The sequence below is a fragment of the Osmia lignaria genome, chromosome 5, assembly GCF_051020975.1.
Source record: "Osmia lignaria lignaria isolate PbOS001 chromosome 5, iyOsmLign1, whole genome shotgun sequence".
Taxonomy (NCBI): domain Eukaryota; kingdom Metazoa; phylum Arthropoda; class Insecta; order Hymenoptera; family Megachilidae; genus Osmia; species Osmia lignaria.
Genome location: NC_135036.1, coordinates 3,058,118 through 3,080,812, shown reverse-complemented (window position 1 = coordinate 3,080,812; position 22,695 = coordinate 3,058,118). Strand labels below are relative to the sequence as shown.

Below are 22,695 nucleotides of genomic sequence, written 5' to 3'. Positions count from 1 at the left end.
AAACTGGGGAAAGTCATTTAAAAGAAGTGTATGAATGGAAATGGAGCAACGCACAGGAGGGGCAGTAACGTTATGATTCGAATGTGTGTATCTATATAAAGAATGGTGAGGAGGTAAGGTGTTGTGTGTAAGTAGAGGCGTATGGTAAAAATTGTAATATAGATTATAAGTTTGTATTTAGTGCTTTAATGTAACTAGGCAATATAGGGGGCGCTTGCCCCCTGAAGCGCCATCTTGGGCAGAGCCCAAGAAAATAAAATACATACATACATACAGTAATGGTTTGCAGAGGCTGCATCTATCGAATTTTAGCGCTGTTGCCACATTCATGAGTTCGCGCGCGCACAGGTTCCGAGATAAATGGTAGACCCTGTATATATGTAGAGTATCAATCATAGGGCGGTATTCACAGTCGCAACTTATTTCTAAGCTGGTCTTAAGGATAAGCTTAAGATATCCGTCAGATTCACAGTCGCCGAATAAGCAACGCCTTAAGCATCAGCTTAAGCATTTGCTTAGGAAAGTAAATGCTTATCGCTGTAGATTCACAGTCGATTCTTAAGAAAGTCTTAAGTTCTTGTGAATTCATAGTCGAATAAGTCCGCCTTATTTGTAGAAAACGAGTTCTTATTTGGCTTCATTGAGGTTATGTTTTTGAGTCGACGATATTCAAGACTTAAGCAAACGTTTGAAGGTGGTATTGTGCAGTGTTGAACAATTTAGTTTGATTAATTATGGTAAATTATTTTTAAAAAAGTACAAAATGAAGTTGGACTTTGCGAATATCGAGGATATCTATCGATGATATCGAGGATATTGATCATAATTTGTATGCACGGTGTTACCTGTAACGTTACTCACGATTTTTCACCCATTTGCAGCCATCTGACAAAAAATAGTTTAAACCAAGAGCTGCAGGGTATGAAGTACACAATAGATATCAGTAAAAAAAATTTCGAAAACAGTTTGTTTTCATGGCGAAGTCGTGGTCACCTTGGGTTTTACAAATAGGACCATATATCTTTTTTGTTTACCATATTTAGAGGACATCGAGCTAAATATTTCACATTGCCACTTCTGTAAATCAAGTAATATGTTAGTAAAAATATTATGTAATATGTGTTTTAAATTCTTCTCGATGTTCTCTAAATATGGTAAATAAAAAAAAATGTATGGTCCTATTTATGTAACCTAAGGTGACCTCGACTACGCCATGGAAACAAACTGTTTTCGAAATTTTTGAAACCGCAATTAATGATGAGGGCCATGAAGAAGGTCATTATGCCATTAATAATCATTCCCCAGAATGCCAAAAGGATGAAATTGATGAAATCGTGGATCGCAGCGACGAAGACCAATCATTTCTGCCGCTCCAAAGATGGATTATGACGAGAGGAGGCTGAAATTAGAACGTATTATAAAATTAGAAAATTTTATATGAATAAATTATTAAAAAGATAATTTTTCATACCTACAAAATATTTTTTATTATTCATGAACATTGTTCTTAATGTTTATTACCTTCCAGTTGTTTTAATTCTAATTCCGCTTTCTCTGCTGTTGCGGATGCAGTACGGATTTCTAACGCATATTTTGCTTTTAGAAATTCTGTTTCTAATTTGTTTTTAAATTTTTCGTGCCGTAGTTTTAAATCAGCTAATTCTTCCTCATTTTTCATGGTTCTTCTGATGCGTTCTAATTTCAATCTCCTCTCACCGTAATCCATTTTTGGAGGGGCGGAAATGGCTGTCTTGTGTACGCTGCAGCGTACTCTCCACGATTTCATCAATTTCATCATTTCTCAATTGTAGGAAACGATTAACAATATCACAATGATCTTCTTCATGACCATCATCATTAATTTCGGTTTTAATATAACTAACTTCCTCAGTGGTGTTTATACTATTATGATTGTTATCATCCACTTCGATCGTATCGTCAAAGATGTATTCGTCATGGAATATGGCATCACGTTTGTTCGCCAACTCTTCCTCTGTGAAATTAGATGACAAAACAGTCGGCGCATTTTTCATCAAGAATGGCACGATCTCTGCTATTTCTGGATTTATTTCTGCTCCAGATTCTGCAGGACCTCCCCCTGTTGCCAATCGAAATTGTTTTTCTTTCATAATCGCACTTCGTTGAGCAGATTTCATGTTGCTCCACATTTTTCTCAGTTGGGCAACATTCCTCTGAAAAATAAAATTTATATTACAGGGTGTCCCAGAATGAGTGTAAGTCGCTTCGTTTTGAAATTGTTAAGCAAAAACGCTGACCAAAACGAGCGCACGTAGCGCGCGGGTTCAGGGAAGGTAACGTGCCAAATTCCAAATAGCGATAAGCATTCTCAGTTTCACGTAATAATATTCTTTATTCTACAAACCTTGGATAAATCACAGCGGACATGTTATACTGTTCTGTGATCTCCTGCCATGCGTCTTCTTTATTTCTTAACGTAGAACTATCGCCAAAAATGTATTCTTATCTACTTCTGTGTAATGTTTCTTACTAGCCATTGTTTATTAAAACTTGTAGGGGAGACCGGTTATGGTTTTCACAATTGTTATATGTTAAAAATCACAGTGTCCTATCGTATTGACGGTTCTGGGGTAAGTGCCGTGGGGTTCATCACAGTCCTCTTACCAAAAGGCAATGCCTTCCCCACTCCGTGGCCAGATCCTTCAGGAACAAAGTCCACATTTTTAGCAATACGGCGTCGGACCGCTTGCCTTTTCTAAACATTCTCCATTCCTATCGATCGCTATGGACGACATACTCCGGATCAAGCCGCGGTCTTGGCGGTCGCCATGCCTGGACTCGACGATCGGGTTGCCGAGGAGAACACCTTCTCATCGGTCCAAATTATACAATATCAATCATAGTGTCCGTTCATCTAGTGTATTTTGTAATTTCAAATAAATTCTTGAAATTCTAAATTATTGAATACTCGAAAGCTTTTATCAGATGATTATGTTAATTACTTTAACGCTTTTATTAAATAATTAGATTTATGATATTTGCTGCGGTTAAACTTGGACTCCAAAGTCAGTGCTTTTTCACTAGACGAACGGACACTATGATTGATATTGTACGATTCCATTCTTGCGGCGACGTCGTCAGCTCTTGCAACGTGAAGCCCACACGGGCTTCCGCGCCGACCGATAACACCTTAAACCTGCTTTGTAGAGGCGGCGTCTAGCGGTCGACGCGGAAATCGGCAAATCAAGATGATTCCTGACTTGTGTCGCCGGAAGAAAGGGATCTTCAACAATTTGGCCGGCGAGTGCCGTGTCCTATTCGGCGGTAGTCTTCTTCGACACCTGTCGTGGTCCATAACGACTTTTAAGCCCTTCTTCTCCCCCTTGCTGCCATCTCCTAATCCACCGACGCACAGTTGTGAAGCTACACCCCACCCTCTCAGCTATTTGCTGAGTAGTTCATCCCGTGTCCGAGTATAAGGTTGCTATTCTTATGCGTTGTGTATACGAAATTCTTTCACCCAAATTCGACAGGTCGACTGATTGATTAATGTGCAATCACCCGTTAATATAGCTTCTGTTTTCGGGGATGGAGGGGGCGATTGGAGGGAACGGTTCTTCCCAACAAACAGAATTCTCGCGAGCCAATGGCACGCGCGCATTTTCTGCGTTTTACTGTTTTTATGCGACGTAGTTATGCATTTATTGGTCGTCAAAAGAGCGACACGTGCAAGCACGAAGCATCTCGAACGATTTTGCTTCTGTTATCATGTTTTGTTTGTTCGACACTGTTGTACTAGGTTCTAGTCCAGGCCTGGCCAACACGCGGCCCGCCACGTTAAATTGTGCAGCCCGCCGGGCGATTTTACATTTCTATTGAAACTTTTGTTTCTCATTGTATGTATACAAAAAATATTAAATAAATGAAAATTTTCATGTGTCACTGTTATAATGCGCAAGTACAACTACGAACTCCAGTTTTATATTTGATATACACGAACGTCAAATGTTACTGAAAGAATCTGTTTCATTAGGCAACCATCGATAACGTTCATCTGTCATTTGAATGCAGTTATGAACGAATGAATTCTTTTGTCTCCGTGAACAGCGAATTAGGAGTTCTCGGAAACAACAGTTCGTTATTCTTTGCTGCGCGAACACCAAAAAACCACTACGCACACGCTCGGTTCCGTTTTATTACATTTTTTAAAAACATGTTTACCTAAAATACGGCCCACTGTAACGTTATGCATCATCAAAGTGGCCCGTGAAACCATTTGAGTTGGCCAGGCCTGTTCTAATCGTTCCATTGCATATTAATTGTGTTTTGGAAGTTATTAATATCTTACAGTATATATTAATTGGAGGTTTCAAACGTAGGAAATTTTTTATTAGACACACAAGCAAAAGCAGAAAAAGGAAAGGAGTGTAAATCATTCGTGACAGATGAAAAACGTTTCCCATCACCGTCGGATAATTTGTTGTTACACCGATCTGATAAAAGCGAATGAAATCGAAGCGTAGGCATGATCAACAGGTTGTTATGAATGCTCGCTCGTTTACTTGCGTAACTCTCCCTCGCGAAGTATTGCTGATTCGCGAGTTACGAAACTACCAAACAAACGGCTCTTTTCAGAGCCACCAAAATCTTAAACGTGGGTGCAGCTCTATAATAAAAATCTTCAATTCAATACCCAATTCCCCTCGTTCCTCTCCACTTTTTCTACATGTAGGTAACAGATAATTTTTAAAATCATTTGTATTCAATAGTAATCAATCTTAATTAACGTGAATTACTATTTTAGATACAAATGTTAAAAGAATATAATGTAAAAAATAATTGTTTATAATAACATTTAATCGGATTAATAAATATGAGCTTTTGATTAAAGAAAACGATAAATGGGATTAAGAACAACAATAATTGTCCCAAAAACCTTTTTATATCAGTTACCATCTGCAAACAACAGAATAAAAACGGACCGTACCCTTATATTTCGTAGAGTCAGAGTGAAATGGGGTGAAACAAGGACGGAAGTTATAGTGCGAGAGAGAGGCTCTTATGCAGCTTCCGGTTCGGTACGGAATCACAGTATACGTTCGCAGTTTCGTGCACCATCCTACAGGGCGAAGGGAGCCAGTTTCGGCGTCTGAGGCTCGACGCGATTAATTATTTCGACAACCGAGTTTCTAATCGTGCTGGTTATATATTTTACTCGTTGAGGAATGAACTGCCTCGCGTCTCCGACTAAGCATTTATATGAAAAAATTTCTTTTCTCCTGAAATACAAAGGTATTTCTCATACGAACGAGGCATAATGGCTCTACGCTCGCGCGTGACCCGGTGGTAGGGGCACTTTCCCCTTTAATGCTTTTTCACTAGATGAATGGACACTATGATGCATACTATACAGTATACATGTACATATGTACACTGAGTTGCATTGAACTTGTCGCAATGAAGTTGGCTACAAATTCACTAACACATCCACGCTGCGTTGGTGAGACGATGGACGAGATCGACTAACCGACGCGGCGTGAATGTGTTAGTAAATTTGTAGCCAACTTCACTGCGACAAGTTCAATGCAACTCACGAGGGGAACTACCCAAGTGTTACGCTCACTTATTAATGAAACTTTGCCACCTTGTAGAGCTCGTCGCCCTGAACACGCCTATACCCCCTTTTGGGGGCAGACGGCTAATTGTTTAAAAGATATTAACAATTAAAGTTAGTTACTACTTACATTGAGAAGCATGACAAACTAACACATATAAATGCTTAGCTCCGCGGTAAAACGCTTGACTCACAATCTCACTGACCACGGTTCAAGTCCATGGTTCCGAACTATTTTTTTCTTTTTCTTTTTAATGATAATTTGTCTCTTTTTGAATAACTATTACAACTGTGCTATAATCATTGCATTTATTAATAGGTAATTAATTACATGTGCTGAAATTTTTATAGAATTTAAGTTATCTTTTCTATCCAATACGTACATTAACACCCTTACCGGATTCAGAATTTACACGCGTTTATTTGTTATTATTTGTTTTTACAAGTTCAATTTATTTAATTATATTTATTTAGTTACATTCATTTATACTACTGTGCAAATTTATAATTTATATTTACAACATTAGAAGAAGACGCAGAAGACATTAGTGAAGAATCCAAAACAATAGGACAGAAATTATATTCGTATTTTATGGAAATTAATTGTGTGTGTATAATAACAAATAAACGCTAGTAAATTTTGAATGCGGTAAGGGTGTTAATGTACGCATTGGATAGAAAAGATAACTTAAATTCTATAAAAATTTCAGCACATGTAATTAATTACCTATTAATAAATGCAATGATTATAGCACAGTTGTAATAGTTATTCAAAAAGAGACAAATTATCATTAAAAAGAAAAAGAAAAAAAAAGTTCGGAACCATGGACTTGAACCGTGGACAGTTAGATTGTGAGTCAAGCGTTTTACCGCGGAGCTAAGCATTTATGTGTGTTAGTTTGTCATGCTTCTCAATGTAAGTAGTAACTAACTTTAATTGTTAATATCTTTTAAACAATTAGCCGTCTGCCCCCAAAAGGGGGTATAGGCGTGTTCAGGGCGACGAGCTCTACAAGGTGGCAAAGTTTCATTAATAAGTGAGCGTAACACTTGGGTAGTTCCCCTCGTCAGAGTACATATCAGTACATACATATATGTATATATACAGTATCAAATTATTTAAAATGACGGTGAAAAAAAACAGGAATGATTTTAGTAGTTCTGAAGATGAAGAATTACAAAATGCATTAAAAGAAGCGACAGATCATAAATTGTTTGAAAATACTAGTTTTTCTACAAAGAAGTCTGAAACTTCTAAAACCACTTATGGGCAAAGTAAGTGTTATAACCTTACTTTTACTTACTGTATGTATAGCTTTTTACTCTTTATTATATAATTTAATTAATATCTTTTATTCATAAATAAAATAGAACAAAGTAAACATCCTGCTAAAAGCCTAAGAAAAAATGTGGAGGAAAAACAGAATGAATTTTCAAATTTTGGTGTGACTCCAACATTTCAAAATTATGTTGCAAAGAAACTGAATGAAATACTACAGAAGTACATTATTTTCAATAATATTATGTTTATATTGAATACTCATAATTTGTATAATAACAATCTCTTTTTTTAGCTCTGTTGATGACAACAACAAAGTTGAAGATGATATTATAAATGAGAAAGGAAATGATTTGGGTATTAAATTGCTTAATTCCTCCATTACATGTGTAGTAACTGAAAAAGAAGTTGAAAAATCTCAAAAAAGGAAAATCGAAACCACCATAGATGATGAAGAAAATTATATAAAATGCAAGGAGGTTGCTGTAGATCCTGAATGGATATTATCAAAAGTAGAAACTAAAGCTTGGACAAGTAAACGAAAAGAACCTGAATTCCAATATAAGAGACTGAAGAGTGGTATTTTAGTGGAAAAATCTTAGTTCTAGATTAGGTTTTGCATTTATTCATTTCAAACCTACTTGTAAAGCATAAAAATAAATGATTTTGTACATAAGACCCGAAATTTTAAAGTATAATATTTTTTTTCTATATATGAATTTATAATCAGATTGAAAATTATTATACATCGTACTGTTACGAAGAATCCGACGTAAAAAACGTACTCTGTTTGAAATCTGTTATACTGATACATAAATAAATATTAATGGTTTTTATGTTTAAAATTTTAAATACATTTATAGCAGAATAATGAACAAGCCAGGAACAAGTGCAACGAATCCGGATAACGTTTGTAAATTGTACGTTTTATGATCCTAACCTCAAAATTTGTGTTAATAAACAGTCCAGAATTAAATATCAAATAGTATTTTACTCTAATTTTAGGTGTAACACTCGTCCTCGTTTATATACTTGTCCAAGATGTGAAATAGGATATTGTAGTACTGATTGTTATAAATCAGAAACTCATTTAGAATGTTCAGAGAGTTTTTATAAACAGTGTATACAAGAAGAATTAAAATCTCAAGAAAACGATCCAGAAAGTAGAAAGAAAATGCTTGAAATTCTTAAAAGGGTACACGAGCAGGATTTAAGAAACACTAATTTCTTAGCAGGTGATGAAGAAGAAGAAGAAGAAGGAGAAGAGCTAAATGAACAGCTGGATTCAGATGATGAAGACGTAGAAAAAAAAACTATATTTATGCTAATCAAATATTTCTTTCCTAAATTCTGTTTAATATACTCTATTGGTTGTTTCCAGGTACCAGATTTAGGAAAAAGATTACATGAAGTAAATTTGGATAATGCGGATGAAGTATGGTCTGCATTAACTGATGCTGAGAGACAAGAATTTGAAGCTTTAGTAAAAAATGGTGAAATCGAGAAATTATTGCCTCAGTGGATTCCATGGTGGACATACCATGTTAAAAGGAAACTTGTTCAAGATATAGATCAGCAAGATGATGAGCAAACAAAGCAACGTCCTTCCATAGTAGATGTTCCAATATTTAATGAATTACAGGTAATATACAAAATGAGTTTTTCAAATAGAATAATTTCATCATAAATAATGGAAATAATGTTTCATCTATTGTAGAAAGCTTCTTCAAAAATTAATTATAACATAATGAACGTAATATATACATATGCATACATAGCAAATTATTATAATGGGGATTATTTAAGTTGTCCAATAGAAGCTACAATTGTCTTTCTTGACCTTTGTAATAACATGAAACTGAATACAGTTTATGAAACAGCAGAGTCAGCAATAGCTTCTATTGTTCACAATATCATCAGTGTAAGTAATCTGGTAGTTAAAATTTTCGATATGTATTGATTAAAGATTAAAAACATTAAAAACATTATTGTTTTAGTGTGATTGGTTACCACATGATGAACGAACTTTATCGGCCGTTCAAGAAGCTGGGAATTTAATAATGCAAGGACCAGATCAGAAAAACAAATATCTCTATATTGCTGTTGCCCTTTCTGAGTTATACAGATTATTTACAGCAACTAAAGAATCAATATCCAAACATACAAATAAAAATGAGAACAAAGAATTTTCAATAAAATTTGCGCAAAGATATAATATAAATAATGTAAATTTGTCAAAGAAAGTTTTGCTTTTATACTGTAAAAAATTAGAATACTACTTGTCATGGACTAAAAGTTGCCATTTAAAGATGTGCACATGAATAGTTTATAGTTGAAATAAATATAAATTTTGATAAATAAAAATTCTATGTCGAAAATTCATTGAAAATTATAAAATGACCGGTCAAGTGTCAAAAACGAGTTTTTGATTTCGTTGATTTAAATGATTTACAGTTCTCTTCAATACCAAACGGCACGGTTAAACTTTAGGGGACAGTAAATTTTGTTGGGTACGGATTCCATTACTAGCTGTATTTAAATTACTCATAAAATTGATACAGTAGAAGTAATAAGCAAATGTATGGGCTATACTCTCTCTCTCTAAGATAAATATAAACCTAACTAACTCGGACAACATCAAATTTTCGGTTTGACTAAACGACTAAACCTACTAAAATGGTCGGCACCTGCTGCCTGCAGCTAGCAACACCGTTCATTGGACAAGAAACCAATATGGCGTTGCAGTAACGTAGCAAATGCACTAAAAGTGTCAAACTTTACACGCTCATAAGTTTTAAACCGCTGCATTTCGACAGTTAAAACCGGCATTTTTGGATTCTACGCATCGAAAACTATTAGATTGAGGAGAAAAAAGTGGATAATTTTGTGTCCGCTAAAGTAAAGTTCAGCTAACGGGGTTATTATACAAAAAAAGCGCTACCAATTTGAACTTGAACTTCGAGAAATCGATATCTCAAATAAAGAGAGGAGATCCGATTTACGGGAAGGGTACATGGATATGTATGTACAAGTACAGTCAAAGAATAACTCTTAAGTATCTACTCTTTGGTACATACAGTGGTCAGTGGGGAAAATGGTGGCAGACGAGAGGTTGTTTTTCTCGAAAGCCGTTCAACATTTAGCTAGATGTCTGGCGGCAATCAAACCTACCCCATGGGAAAAGGTACGTCGACGTTTACTAACTTAAAGCAGACTGATTACTAATTGTATATTAATAGAATATTTTTATCACATTCACACGTTGCTCAACGTTTGACATTTGCTTAATCAGGATTAGGTTAATCGTAAGGACGTATCAGCTGATCCTGATATGTCATCTTATGATATAATTCGAAGGACAATTTACTGGTTCACTTATACACTAATAAGACGTTTCCAATTAATAATTAATGTCACTACATTTGTAAATAAATGCATTTTGACACATGTCTTATACATAACTCTCAGTTTATGGAACTGTTTTTGAAATTCATAAAACGTTTATATTTCTGTACATGAATAAATTGTCGGGTAAATGTTCTTCTTATGTTTAATTTATAGTATTTGATTTTAATTTCAAACCCATACATATATGCATGCAAATTGGGAAAAATGATTTTTCTAATTAATTGACTAACATAGCAATTTATTTTTAATTTTAATAATGTATTATTTTGTATTATTGTTTTTATGTATATTTAATTTAAATAAAGTAACAATTCTTGTTACAAAATACATTATGTGAATATTTAATATACCTTTTTAATATGATATAAACATATCTACAAAATTATTATTAAATTAAACATAATAGTTAAATAGTTAGAAACTTTTTTTAAACTTCTGTTATTATTATTGTTGTATAATTATTGAGAACAAAATAATCTTGTTTTAATAAATATTAAATATGATTTTGATTAATATAGGTGATGCAACTATTCAAGTTATGCCCACAAGAATCTGCTCAAGGTATATATCGGCTGGATCAAAGAGGTCAAGATGCAACCATTGCCCTGGGAATATATTTTTTGGAATCTGGTTTACAACATCGAGATCGGATATTGCCTTATCTTCTGCGCTTACTGCGTGGCCTTCCAAAAGCTGTTTGGCTGGACGAGGTCAAATGTTCACCCAGTGAGCGTATCCCTGTTGCTGAACGTTTTAGCTTTTGCTTGAACACGTTGCTTAGTGATGTGGCAGCCAGATGTGAGGCTGTGCGCGAAGAAATCATTTCTACTCAAGTAGAAATATTGGCAGTGTTAACAAATCTTATAAGGGGATACAAAGATCAGAATGGGAGTAGAGGAATGCAAGCAAAATGTAAGTACTTTGTCTTATTATTCCTTTATTTGATTCCATACAATATTAATTTTGTTTTTACTTCTTTCAGTGTCATTATGCAAATGTATAGTTCCAGTTTTAATCGGTCTAGCTCGATCAATGGGTCGTTTTGCCTCTACAGACCCACCTCTTCTTTGTCGTATTTTTCCAAAACCAACGCCACCTCTAACAATACCAAACACAGAAACACGTGCAACGTCAGATAAGAAACAATATAGTTTTTCAAACTTTCGTCCAATTATTCCACGCTCTTTAAGTGGCAATTTAAATCCTCATCCAAATATCGATAACGCACCGAGCCTATTAATCGGAGATCACGATAACCCCTGTGACAAACGACCATCGTTAAATTCATACACATCGGTACCTTACGATCCAGTCACATATTTTTTTAGCAGATACGGATCAAGTTTTAATCAGTTCCCTCAAATGAGGTGCAACGAAAGTCCTGAAAGGAGAGCTGGGATGCATTTCAGTGTAGTTCATTTGCAAAGTGTACTGGCTTTAGCAAAGAAATTACTTACTAAAGAGATTTTAATGTTTCTTGACGAAGAAGCTCAACAAGTCAGTTTCACTATTATATGATAAAATCTTACTATTCTGTTACTATATTTATCTAATTATTTACAATCTTTTTAGGTTTATAACTCTGGACAGGTGCAGATATTTCCTTATAGAACATTTAACGAGACAATGAATTTAGTAATGGTTGCCCTTTTAAGAGAATTGTTGCAAAATCAACGGGATTTGCCAGCGCCTTTCACAAAGGATGTGCAAGAATTTGTAAAGGGCCTCTTTTTATCCGGCCAGACGGAATTACAATCACGTCAACATGACGCGAGCGAGCGCGAAGACATGGATACTAATTTTCGAACTGTAAATAGATTTAAAGTAAATGTTATGGCTAATTCTGCTTGCGTTGATCTCCTTGTTTGGGCGATTGGCGATGAAACCGGTAAGCAAAATTAAAATTGTCGAACAACGCCTATATACATTTTCGAAAAGCAATAGAATATATTAGAATAGGAAAATGATAAATTAAATGAAAATCTATATTGGTAGGATTATCTATCATTGCGTTATTTTTACAGTGAGAAACCAGTATGATATATCTGCGCTATTTGCAGATATCGGTTCCATGCTGATTGGCGATGGTATTCGAATTTAGCTAATATTGCATTTCGATTGATTATCCTATATCTATGATAACTTTCAATAGTTTTAACTAACGAATACGCCTTATGACCTAACAGTGAGTTAACGCGGATCTCCCGTTAACCTTGTTGGTCTAATATTATTCCACTAAACGTATAATCTTTGTACCTTGTTCTAACTGTTTGCAAGAAGAAAAAAAAAGAACAATCAATGAGTTTTTACTTATGTAGGCAAAATCATTTTCACAACGTTTCGAAGTATAACATTAATTTTCATACGAATTTCTTCACTACCTGGCAGGATTTTTTAGAATTAACAAGAGTTTCTCAACCCATCTATGATTATTAATTTATATTTGTGGACAATGTTTATGTAATTGAAATTTCTTGCAGGTGCTGATAGTTTATGCAGTCGTTTAGTTGAAAAAATTAACTCTAATCATGGACCAAAACTGGTGCTGGCGCATATGCCTTTGCTAATGGTTTGCCTTGAAGGATTAGGAAAACTAGCACAGAAGTTTCCCAACATAGCAAGTACTTCTATATATTATCTCAGAGATTTCCTTGTTGTACCCTCACCTATACTTCTTAAATTACACCGTCAACGAACTGATAAAGGTAATATAAAATGATTAGTTAATGTAAGATCTTGCATCACATGTAATTAATGAAATAAATTTGTTTTTATAGGAAAAGATCTGCATGATCCAAAACAAACTACGTCATCGATACACACAGCCTTTGAAAAATTACGAGATGCAGCTATTGGAAATCTTTGCATTGCTTTAGAAGCAGCCCATTCTGTTAACCCCGATTGTGTGCCGGCACTGGTCGCTAGTGTCTCGAATAGATTATTTGCTGCTGATATATGCGACGGGTATTGTCACAAGTTTTCACAATTTATACCAGTCTTAATCAGTTTCTTTAATTTTATATCTTAGCTTTTACCATGGCTGAATTATTTGTTTCAATAATTTTAGTGAATCTGATGACAGATCAAATAGCGAATTAATTTCAAAAAACATAGTAATCATGTTGGGACACGTTGCCGTTGCATTGAAAGACACCCCAAAGACTATGCGCACAATATTTCCATTTTTTCAGCAATTATTTTGCCGTACCCCGAGCGATCTTGATTTTCTAATCGTCGATCAGTTAGGATGCATGATCATCGCAAAATGCGAGTCAAAGGTTGAGTTTAAAATTAATTAGATTCAGTATTACTGAATCAATTGCGAAGATTTTCGCATGTTGTACAAAAGAATAGGGTTTTGAAATTATTGAAATTTTTCAGATTTACGAAGGCATCATGCAGATGTTCTCTATGTCTTTGGGTTCGAGTACTGCAACATACGCGTCGAACGATGATCGTAAACAGTACTGTCACGTAGCTAAAGCAGTCACGAACGCTCTTGCTAACATAGCTGCAAATTTACAAGGTGAAACAGAATTAAACGATTTACTGCTTCACTTGCTCGAACTTTTTGTTCAACTTGGATTAGAGGGTAAACGTGCCAGCGATAAAGCAAATGTCACGGTTACGGTAATCAAAATGAACAGTTTGAATAATAATTATGTAATATCTTATAGAACTTGATTTAAATTGATTCATTGTATTTTAGAAGGCGGCAACCAGTGCAGGAAATTTGGGTGTACTCATTCCTGTAATCGCTATATTAGTAAGACGACTTCCACCGATCAGGCATCCACAGAAGAGACTTTTGAAGCTTTTCAAAGACTTTTGGCTTTATTGTGTCGTGATGGGTTTTGCTGGAGATCAAGCATCCAGATTATGGCCTGCAGAATGGTACGAAGGCGTTAAAGAAATCGCTGTTAAATCACCGTATCTGATATCTCAAACCAGTGCACGACTCGAGATGAGAGAATTGCAATACACTTCAGCCGTGCGCAACGACAGCGTTTCTTTAAACGAATTACAGGAATTAAGGAGTCAAGTGTTAAAGTTGAATACTCGGTAAATACCACTGTTGCCTTTACTTTTTTATTTTATAAATTCCCATTAAAGAACAATAGTCGATGTAGTTTTTTTCATAGGACCAACGACATATCGCAGTACGTGACAAAATTACAATTTGCCCAATGCACCTATTTGTTATCAGTGTATTGGTTAGAGACATTAAGAGTGGCAAATAGTCCTGAGCCAAGTTTGCAACCGATAATGGAATATTTATGCGATACCGATTTGCAAAAGGAAAAGAGCGGAATGTGGCAATGCATATGCTGTGTCGCTGATTCCGTGTTTGTAAAATTCAAAGATGTAATGCAGCGCAAGCCGAAAGATGAGAGACGCGAGAAGGAACTCGAAAATCATGCGCAATTTCTTCTGGTGCATTTCAATCATGTACATAAGCAGATCAGACGAATAGCAGATAAATACCTTAGCGCGTTGGTAGATGCCTTTCCACATCTTTTGTGGAATTGCAAAGTACTTTGGAGTATGTTGGACATATTACAGGTACGAATTTTATTTATCCTACCTGTATACATCAATGTATTTCATGAAACAACTTTTATAGATTTTATCATTCTCCTTACAAATTGATCCAAACGAGGAAACACCAATTCTGCGAATACCTGGGACATTATACAGTATTGAACTTATGGACACACTTGAGGCACGAGAGGTATAATCACTTGTAACTTAAAAAGAAAGTGTAAGTCCTTCAGAAATTAAAATTCAATTTTGTAATACAGATCATAGTTAAAGATTTCACTGCAAGATGTAAAGGCATAGTACAGGAAGCTATGAAGTGGGCACCCCAAGCCACCAGATCACATTTACAAGAATATGTAAATCAGATTCTCTCTTCTGGATTAAAGCATCATTCTGGTTTATGTTTGTCTACAGACTCTGTGCTTGAATTTGTGGATTTAGCTGTTCCCACCTCAGTTATACCTAATGTAACATGATTTCTTCTAATATGTAACTCTTAAAGTGTTTTAATTATTAACGTAATGAAATATTTATTTTAGACTAATTCATTAGACAAACGTCCACGTGGTCCAAAAGGAGTCAGCTCGTGGCTACTATCGATGATGTCGACACGAGCACGATACGCTGGTGAAATAGCAGGAATGTTGTCACTAGCGCAAACTGAATCTTCCACTTCTGAAATATCTTTTGAAGAAAGTAGAAACAAAGTTGTTGATCTATTAATCGATGCTGTATGGATGGCTTGTCGTTCTCGAAACGACGTTGCTCATCGTAGTGCTCTTTGGCGTGCTACTGCATTGTTAATCTCTATGCCTGGTAATTAATAATCATGTGCACCGTTCACTAGCCAAATCGATTAACTTCAAAAAATCAAAATGTAAAGAAATTGATAAAATACAAAAAATTAAACATCAATTGAGTGCTATGGTACTAAAATTTTAACAAATTCAAAAAATAGGGTTAATCACTTTGACCTGCGAATGATTCATTTTATCTTGCAGATTATATTGTATGTATTCTCTCCATTTTTTTAATAATTTATATGATTTATAATTCGTGTTTTTAGGAATCCACAGGCGTTTGCTTCACACAGTAGCTTCCTCACAAATTGAATTATTTACCCCAGCAGCTATGACCACGACAGTTGAATGTTGGCAATGGATACTCACTGTACGGCCAGATCTCAAGCTACGTTTCTTGCAGGAAATGCTTGTTGCATGGCAGTACACCGTTGATAAGAGAATGGGTCTGTTTGCTCCAGACGAAGAGGAAGTTAGTCCATTGGCTGTATACGAGGGCTGTAAGCTTGGTCCAAATCCTCCACAAGTAAAACCTCATGATATCTGGGTTACTTTTATCGTGGAATTGATTGAAACTGCTAAATATTGTTGCCAAGAAACAGTCGACATGATTGTCACCCTGCTGCATCGATCGCTACCCATGACTGTCGGTGCTTCTCGTGAAGAGCCAGGAATGAGTCGTCACGTTGCTGCAGTTGGTGTACGATTTAAATTGCTCTCTTGCGGACTACTTCTTCTTCAAGGGGATATCTTACCAAGGTTTCGTATAGGATGAAACACTCACTATATCTTAATGAATAAAGGGATAGGCAATGAATTTGATTTTCAGGACATTGAGCAAAAATGTGCTACGAGAACGCGTGTATTGCAATTGTTTGGATTATTTCTGTAGAGATCGTCAAGTACCGACGCAAGAACTTGAACAATTACGCGAGGATTTAGTTACGCTTATACGTTTCTGGCAGGTGAATAGAATAAACACAATGAAGGATACTCTTTAATCGAATACTTTTCCTTGGCATCTTATAGTTTCTCCTTTGTATCATAGGTTATGCATAGCGATAAAAAATATTTAGTGATGACTGGTAACGAAAGTGAATTTGAAATGCCAACTCCTCAGTCCTGCCCGACTGGTGGTTTTGGACCTAGCGAAACGATTGGTTCCTTAAGTACAGCCTTAAACACAACAAATAGTGAATATTCCAAAACAGCTTCAAGTGTATGGATTAATACAGTCCCAATGTCGACCAGTAGTAATACATTGGGTAAACGTAGTAATCGTAGTAAACGAGTTATGAACGCCAATGTATTTGTAAAAGATTACATAAAGAAAAGAAATTTAATTCTTGAACTGTTGGCGGTTGAAATAGAAATGTTATTGGTACGTTCAATTCCTATGTTTGATATTTTTACTGTAAAATTTCTTGTTAATTATGATTCAATTGCAGGTATGGAGGAATCCTAGTGGAAGACAGGAGCTTGCACTTTCAGGTGAATCGAGTATAGCAGAATGGCGTGCTAAAGGTATGAATGATCGGTGGCGTGAATATACACGTCTCGCGTGGGAGATTAGTCCTGTTTTTGCTGTATTTTTACCAGTACGACTAAAAAATTCTGATATAATTATCAAAGAAGTATGTGGACTCGTTCGCAGTAAACCAGTACCGGTTATGCATATTCCTGAAGCTTTACAATACCTTGTTACAACAGAAACATTACTTAATGACGTACCTGAAGTAAGATACGTTTTAATATTAACAGTTTTGTACAATTAAAAGATCCTAATTTATTAATCCAATGTATTTCAGTTGGTATATATGCTTACGTGGGAGAGAGTATCGCCCATTCAAGCATTGGCTTATTTCTCTCGTCAGTTTCCTCATCATCCAATTTCTGCTCAGTATGCAGTAGAGGTGCTAAGTAGTTATCCAGCAGATGCCGTGCTATTCTATATACCACAACTTGTACAAGCTGTACGTCATGATACTATGGGTTATGTGATAGAATTTATAAAAAAAATTGCTAAACGTTCTCAAGTAAGTACTAAAAATAGTATTTTGTAAATGCTACTCTATTAGTTAGTATCTTGTTATAAAATATGATTGTTATTATTTATTTTATACAGGTAGTGGCACATCAGTTAATTTGGAATATGCATACAAATATGTACATGGATGAAGATAAACAAATAAAAGATCTTGTTCTGTATGATGTATTGGACTCGTTAGTGAAAAGTATTTTAGGATCATTATCTGGTCCAGCGAAGCAATTCTATGAAAGGGAATTCGAATTTTTCGAAAAGATTACAAATATTTCTGGTTATATAAGGCAATTTCCTAAAGGTCCTGAACGTAAAGCAGCGTGCTTGAAAGCTTTATCTCAAATCAAAGTACAACCTGGTTGCTATTTACCATCTAATCCTGAAGCTATGGTTGTTGATATTGATTATAATAGTGGAACTCCTATGCAGAGGTATTATTTATTTATTATACGTTTTGATATCTTGATACTTAATACATAATTATCATTTACAGTGCCGCGAAAGCTCCATTTTTGGCGCGTTTTAAAGTGCAAAAATATGGAATTAATGAATTAGAAAATATTGCATTAGCGGTGTCGGCTAATGGGAAAGTTGACATTAAAAGGGAACCAGATAAAGAAACGTGGCAGGCTGCTATTTTTAAAGTTGGTGACGATGTTAGACAAGATATGTTGGCACTACAAGTAATCAGTATTTTCAAGAATATATTTGAAAAAGCTGGCTTAAACTTATTTTTGTTCCCCTATAGAGTAGTAGCTACAGCACCGGGGGTAAATAATTTTAATTTTGAAAAAAAGTTTAGTATACAATTTTCTCTGAACTGAATTTTAAACTATGAACCGTTATTTCAGTGTGGTGTTATAGAATGCGTACCAAACGCAACATCGCGTGATCAACTTGGTCGAACCACTGATATTGATATGCACCAGTATTTCATAACACGTTACGGAGATGAAACAACAAAGGAATTTCAGAACGTACGCCGAAATTTCGTGAAATCCATGGCTGCTTACAGTGTGATCACGTATCTTTTACAAATAAAAGATCGTCATAATGGTAACATTATGTTAGATACCGAAGGCCACATTATACATATCGATTTTGGATTCATGTTTGAAAGTTCGCCAGGAGGTAATTTAGGTTTTGAACCGGATATTAAGCTGACTGATGAGATGGTGCTCGTTATGGGCGGTAAAATGGAGGCTGCACCTTTTCGTTGGTTCATGGAACTATGTGTACAGGCTTTCCTTGCAGTAAGGTAAATATATCATGATAGAATTTTGGAGATATTCTATTAACTAATTTATGTATTTCTCTTATATTAATATTCTATACAGAAGTTTTAATCAAATTATAATGTTGTTTTATAGACCCTACCAAGAGGCAATTATTTCTCTGGTTTCTCTTATGCTTGATACCGGATTGCCTTGTTTCCGTGGACAAACAATAAAGCTTCTACGCGGTAGATTCGTGCCGACAGCTACCGATCGTGAAGCAGCGGCCTATATGCTCAATGTAATACGTAACAGCTACCTCAATTTCCGTACGAAAACTTATGACATGATACAGTATTATCAAAATCAAATTCCTTATTAAATTAATGTTTCCAATTAATTTCTGTTTATAATTGTTAGTTCATAACAGAGAAATTCGTTATTTCTGCAAAGATTGTTAAATAAGTACATACATCGTGTACTATATTGTTAGATACAGCAGTGTAAAATCTGCCATCTGTACAAATTCCTCAGTGTCAATGTTATTCTTAGATTTACATAAATTTTATGAAAGCATTATGCTTTGTATGTATGTAATGATAATGTATTATAAATTAAAAAATTGTTCTGTATATCTGCTATTGAGCAGAAAACATGTACATGAAGAACATTCCTCTATTTATTATGTATGTACTGTTATCGGTTAAACATTAAAAGGAAAAGTAATTAAATAACCTTCGCTTTATTAATTTACATATATCTTAAAAACATTATTATTCACATAATTCTTATCTATCTTATGATATTTATTATGTACTACAGTCAAAGTTCACAATAATCTTATCACATTTTATTTATCAGGTATATAAATTTTACCTGGTGTACAGTGTTTCATTTCAGTAGAAACATCTTTCCTGAAATAAATATAACAAGTATTACACATTAGACTATAATAGTAACAGATTACACAGAATATCAAATATAATTACCCTGCTCCTATTTGTTTACGTGCAAGCACTTCTATAGGTGGTTGAACAAGACGTCTAGCATCACGTGTGAAATAATACACCTTTGAAGTTTTATGATATGGCCCTCCAGGTATATTCGGAGGTGGTTGAGTACGTGCAGCAAGACAATCCGCAAATCTTAGTGCTTCTATAATAGGTCTCTACAATATGCATTTTTTCTCAGATAATATGTGTTATTCTGTTCCTTTATTCATGTTTATATTTTCGTATATATATACACTTTATTCTATTATAGTTTTGTATAAAACTTAAAATAACAATATTTAACACTTAGTTAATCAATAACACAGTAGCTTTCGTACACTACTCAACATACAGAATCGTAACTTCATTTAAATGAGCATTGCTAATGGCACGTATAATAAACGTTTTGAATACAATTTTTTCAGAAATCAAAAAATTATGTAATTTCTAAAAAATAAGTAATATGAAATGGTTAAGTAAATTGTTGAAATATTACTTACACCTCGTAATATGTTTCGAAATGCTGCTAACAGAGGAGTTACCGAACGATGCTCTATTTTCCCTGGCATTTTTAATATTTAATTATAAATAAAACACCCCCGGTGTAAGTCACAATATAACCAAATTTCTCTACTAAACTTGAATACTGTTACTGTTAGTTGTCATCTTACACTCGAATTTTCGATATACATTGAAGATTATCGATAGAACGAATCGGATATTTTTTCAAAGTTATGATTTTTATTTTAATTAAAATTAAATATACCATATTGTAACATTATTTGCTGAATTTTTATATTATAAGTCTATTGAAAATCATTTATAAAATAATAATATTAATACTTCCTAAAATGATGTTACTATGTAAGTTTGTCAAAAAGTACCAAACAGTTAATAAAAAGTAAAGTAGTAATAACATGTGAAGCATGGAAATTAAATTAAAAAGTTATTTATATACATATAATGTTCTTTTTATTTTCATAAAATCCTAGGTGAGGTTGCCATTCATCGTTTATGATCTTCAATGCCCATTCAACGCAATTTTTTGTAATACGGTGATACGCCATTATTTCATCTGAACGGTAAGGTCATCATTTTATCGGTTGAAGTACCAGAGGTACAATACGTCAGCTTATTTGCGTTCGTGATTCAGCAAAACGATAATTACAAGTTGTAGGTTAGCGGTAGTTGTTGCTGTGGAGCTGTACTTTAGTAGCGACTGTCGTTTCGACTATACGAAGTTTTCGAAAATGGTTAAAGCCGTGTGCGTTCTTCAAGGAGATGCCAAAGGCACTCTGTACTTCGAACAACCGGTAACCGACTTTTACCATAATTGTTTTCGTGTAATATTCTATAATACTATTTCATTAATATTATTTGTAATTTAATTACTAAATAGGACAATAGCCCTGCTGTGAAGGTCACGGGTCAGGTATGCGGTTTGAAGCAAGGATTGCATGGTTTTCATATTCACGAATTTGGCGATAACACTAATGGTATGTATGATATTTTTAGAGTATATTATTCTAAGTAATTTTCTATTAAACTTCTTTAAATAGTTCAGAAATACAATTTACATTTCATAAGTCTTAGGTAGATATATTGATGATATTTAATAAAGGTGATATTTAATGATATTTAAAAATAAATTTTAGAGGTCGATTAGTAAATATGTAAATATTTTTGTTCATTGAGAAGACAAAATGTATACATTATCAATAATAGTCAATAAATGTTTACAATTTTTCTTATGTCATTTAAATAAGAAGAAACTTCATATAACATTAATATTTGACCTTTAATACCTGTGTTTTATCAAAGGTTGACCTGTGTGTCAACTCCAATCGTATTGTATTGATAAACCTTAGCTTGATTTTTTCAATCCAAATAATTCTTATCTGTATATTTGACTGAATATTTGATACAATATATGTTAAATTTGATAGGATGTACAAGTGCTGGTCCACACTTCAATCCGTTAGGAAAAGATCACGGTGGTCCTGATTCAGATGTACGTCATGTTGGAGATTTAGGAAACATTGAAGTAGGTGCAGATGGAGTTGCTAGTGTTAATATAACTGATAAAATTATTCAGCTTCAAGGACCAAACAACATAATTGGCAGAACTCTTGTGGTAAACTATACAACTAATAAATTTTATGTTACATGTATATATATACATGTATATAAACATAGCTTGTTTTTATTTTATGTAATAACAGGTTCATGCTGATCCAGATGATCTTGGTAAAGGTGGACATGAGTTATCAAAAACCACAGGAAATGCTGGAGCTCGTCTTGCCTGTGGAGTTGTTGGCATTGCAAAACTTTAAATATATATATTCTAAATGTATATTCTAATACTACATAAAGAATAATACATGTTATTACTATTAATATAATGTTAGAATATGAGTTTAAATATCATTCCTAATTTCTTATAGCGCGGATATTTTACCTATGTAATCTATGGTACAATATTGAATTTTCAATAAACTGAGTACTATAGTATGCCCATAAATTAATTACAGAAAGTAACCCAGTACCTATTAACATGTAAGGAGAATAAATATTTGAACGGACTAGGAAAATGACGGTTAATGAGGCATGGTTAGAAATATACAGGGTGTTCGACAACAGGTGGGCAAAATTTTAAGGGGTGATTCTAGGGATCAAAATAAGACGAAAATCATGAATAACGAAATAGCGTTTGCGGCTTTGTTTTCTAGTAATTAACGTTTAAACATTCGAGTAAAAAGCGCCTGAAATCTGCAATCCGCCCAGCACTGACATCTGAATGTCAGGTCAGCAGGGGTCGGTACAGTC

At 34.4% G+C, this 22,695-nt stretch overlaps 5 protein-coding genes and 1 long non-coding RNA gene across 9 annotated transcripts; 4 read left to right on the top strand and 2 right to left on the bottom strand.

The window, feature by feature from the left end:
- Window positions 1-1,260: 1,260 nt before the first annotated feature.
- On the bottom strand, window positions 1,261-1,678 carry LOC117609793 (uncharacterized). Its single transcript, XR_013062213.1, has 2 exons — window positions 1,522-1,678; window positions 1,261-1,399 (listed from the first exon to the last, which is right to left on the bottom strand). It is a non-coding gene; the product is annotated as an uncharacterized LOC117609793 (long non-coding RNA).
- Window positions 1,679-6,493: 4,815 nt separating this feature from the next.
- LOC117609889 (uncharacterized) lies at window positions 6,494-7,855 on the top strand. Its single transcript, XM_034336640.2, has 3 exons — window positions 6,494-6,868; window positions 6,965-7,094; window positions 7,168-7,855. Exons 1-3 carry the CDS (start codon window positions 6,688-6,690, stop codon window positions 7,472-7,474), a joined length of 618 nt encoding a protein of 205 aa, XP_034192531.2. The 5' UTR covers window positions 6,494-6,687; the 3' UTR covers window positions 7,475-7,855.
- Window positions 7,652-9,208, top strand: LOC117609887 (zinc finger HIT domain-containing protein 2). The gene is made up of 5 exons (XM_034336638.2): window positions 7,652-7,792; window positions 7,878-8,172; window positions 8,254-8,514; window positions 8,590-8,793; window positions 8,870-9,208. Exons 1-5 carry the CDS (start codon window positions 7,743-7,745, stop codon window positions 9,191-9,193), a joined length of 1,134 nt encoding a protein of 377 aa, XP_034192529.2. The 5' UTR covers window positions 7,652-7,742; the 3' UTR covers window positions 9,194-9,208.
- Window positions 9,209-9,355: 147 nt separating this feature from the next.
- Window positions 9,356-19,525, top strand: Pi4KIIIalpha (phosphatidylinositol 4-kinase III alpha). 2 transcript variants are annotated; one of them, XM_034336634.2, is made up of 23 exons: window positions 9,356-10,056; window positions 10,799-11,192; window positions 11,263-11,777; window positions 11,853-12,168; window positions 12,305-12,367; window positions 12,761-12,985; window positions 13,058-13,244; window positions 13,348-13,558; window positions 13,662-13,910; window positions 13,990-14,342; window positions 14,411-14,843; window positions 14,905-15,012; window positions 15,083-15,289; window positions 15,362-15,638; window positions 15,889-16,381; window positions 16,452-16,587; window positions 16,671-17,003; window positions 17,071-17,358; window positions 17,431-17,658; window positions 17,748-18,094; window positions 18,157-18,433; window positions 18,515-18,921; window positions 19,034-19,525. In XM_034336634.2, exons 1-23 carry the CDS (start codon window positions 9,967-9,969, stop codon window positions 19,257-19,259), a joined length of 6,363 nt encoding a protein of 2,120 aa, XP_034192525.1. In that variant the 5' UTR covers window positions 9,356-9,966; the 3' UTR covers window positions 19,260-19,525. The 2 variants fall into 2 exon arrangements, with proteins under 2 accessions (XP_034192525.1, XP_034192526.1); XM_034336635.2 differs by lacking the exon at window positions 12,305-12,367 and having other exon boundaries at window positions 14,423-14,843.
- Window positions 19,526-19,606: 81 nt separating this feature from the next.
- Window positions 19,607-20,635, bottom strand: LOC117609891 (NADH dehydrogenase [ubiquinone] 1 alpha subcomplex subunit 7). Its single transcript, XM_034336645.2, has 3 exons — window positions 20,370-20,635; window positions 19,867-20,045; window positions 19,607-19,791 (listed from the first exon to the last, which is right to left on the bottom strand). The coding sequence occupies exons 1-3, from the start codon at window positions 20,436-20,438 to the stop codon at window positions 19,728-19,730; spliced, it is 312 nt and encodes a 103-aa protein (XP_034192536.1). The 5' UTR covers window positions 20,439-20,635; the 3' UTR covers window positions 19,607-19,727.
- Window positions 20,636-20,871: 236 nt separating this feature from the next.
- Sod1 (superoxide dismutase 1) lies at window positions 20,872-22,380 on the top strand. Of its 3 annotated transcripts, none has more exons than XM_034336644.2 (5): window positions 20,872-20,951; window positions 21,047-21,182; window positions 21,269-21,365; window positions 21,816-22,003; window positions 22,092-22,380. In XM_034336644.2, the coding sequence occupies exons 2-5, from the start codon at window positions 21,120-21,122 to the stop codon at window positions 22,200-22,202; spliced, it is 459 nt and encodes a 152-aa protein (XP_034192535.1). In that variant the 5' UTR covers window positions 20,872-20,951; window positions 21,047-21,119; the 3' UTR covers window positions 22,203-22,380. The 3 variants fall into 3 exon arrangements, with proteins under 3 accessions (XP_034192535.1, XP_034192533.1, XP_034192532.1); XM_034336642.2 differs by having other exon boundaries at window positions 21,041-21,182; XM_034336641.2 differs by lacking the exon at window positions 20,872-20,951 and having other exon boundaries at window positions 20,967-21,182.
- The last annotated feature ends 315 nt before the right edge of the window (window positions 22,381-22,695 follow it).

What these genes read in the sequence shown, in the direction of transcription:
- Sod1 (XM_034336644.2), top strand. Translation starts at nt 21,120, where the DNA reads ATGGTTAAAGCCGTGTGCGTTCTTCAAGGAGATGCCAAAGGCACTCTG. An exon ending in CTCTGTACTTCGAACAACCG is followed by an intron (nt 21,183 to 21,268) that starts GTAACCGACTTT and finishes ATTACTAAATAG; the next exon opens with GACAATAGCCCTGCTGTGAA. An exon ending in TAATTGGCAGAACTCTTGTG is followed by an intron (nt 22,004 to 22,091) that starts GTAAACTATACA and finishes ATGTAATAACAG; the next exon opens with GTTCATGCTGATCCAGATGA.
- LOC117609889 (XM_034336640.2), top strand. Translation starts at nt 6,688, where the DNA reads ATGTATATATACAGTATCAAATTATTTAAAATGACGGTGAAAAAAAAC. An exon ending in TAAAACCACTTATGGGCAAA is followed by an intron (nt 6,869 to 6,964) that starts GTAAGTGTTATA and finishes TAAATAAAATAG; the next exon opens with AACAAAGTAAACATCCTGCT. An exon ending in CTGAATGAAATACTACAGAA is followed by an intron (nt 7,095 to 7,167) that starts GTACATTATTTT and finishes CTCTTTTTTTAG; the next exon opens with CTCTGTTGATGACAACAACA.
- Pi4KIIIalpha (XM_034336634.2), top strand. Translation starts at nt 9,967, where the DNA reads ATGGTGGCAGACGAGAGGTTGTTTTTCTCGAAAGCCGTTCAACATTTA. An exon ending in AAGCAAATGTCACGGTTACG is followed by an intron (nt 13,911 to 13,989) that starts GTAATCAAAATG and finishes ATTGTATTTTAG; the next exon opens with AAGGCGGCAACCAGTGCAGG. An exon ending in TTGAAATAGAAATGTTATTG is followed by an intron (nt 17,004 to 17,070) that starts GTACGTTCAATT and finishes ATTCAATTGCAG; the next exon opens with GTATGGAGGAATCCTAGTGG.
- LOC117609887 (XM_034336638.2), top strand. Translation starts at nt 7,743, where the DNA reads ATGAACAAGCCAGGAACAAGTGCAACGAATCCGGATAACGTTTGTAAA. An exon ending in TGGATTCAGATGATGAAGAC is followed by an intron (nt 8,173 to 8,253) that starts GTAGAAAAAAAA and finishes GGTTGTTTCCAG; the next exon opens with GTACCAGATTTAGGAAAAAG. An exon ending in CAATATTTAATGAATTACAG is followed by an intron (nt 8,515 to 8,589) that starts GTAATATACAAA and finishes CATCTATTGTAG; the next exon opens with AAAGCTTCTTCAAAAATTAA.
- LOC117609891 (XM_034336645.2), bottom strand. Translation starts at nt 20,438, where the DNA reads ATGCCAGGGAAAATAGAGCATCGTTCGGTAACTCCTCTGTTAGCAGCA. An exon ending in TTCGAAACATATTACGAGGT is followed by an intron (nt 20,046 to 20,369) that starts GTAAGTAATATT and finishes TGCATATTGTAG; the next exon opens with AGACCTATTATAGAAGCACT. An exon ending in CGTAAACAAATAGGAGCAGG is followed by an intron (nt 19,792 to 19,866) that starts GTAATTATATTT and finishes TATTTATTTCAG; the next exon opens with GAAAGATGTTTCTACTGAAA.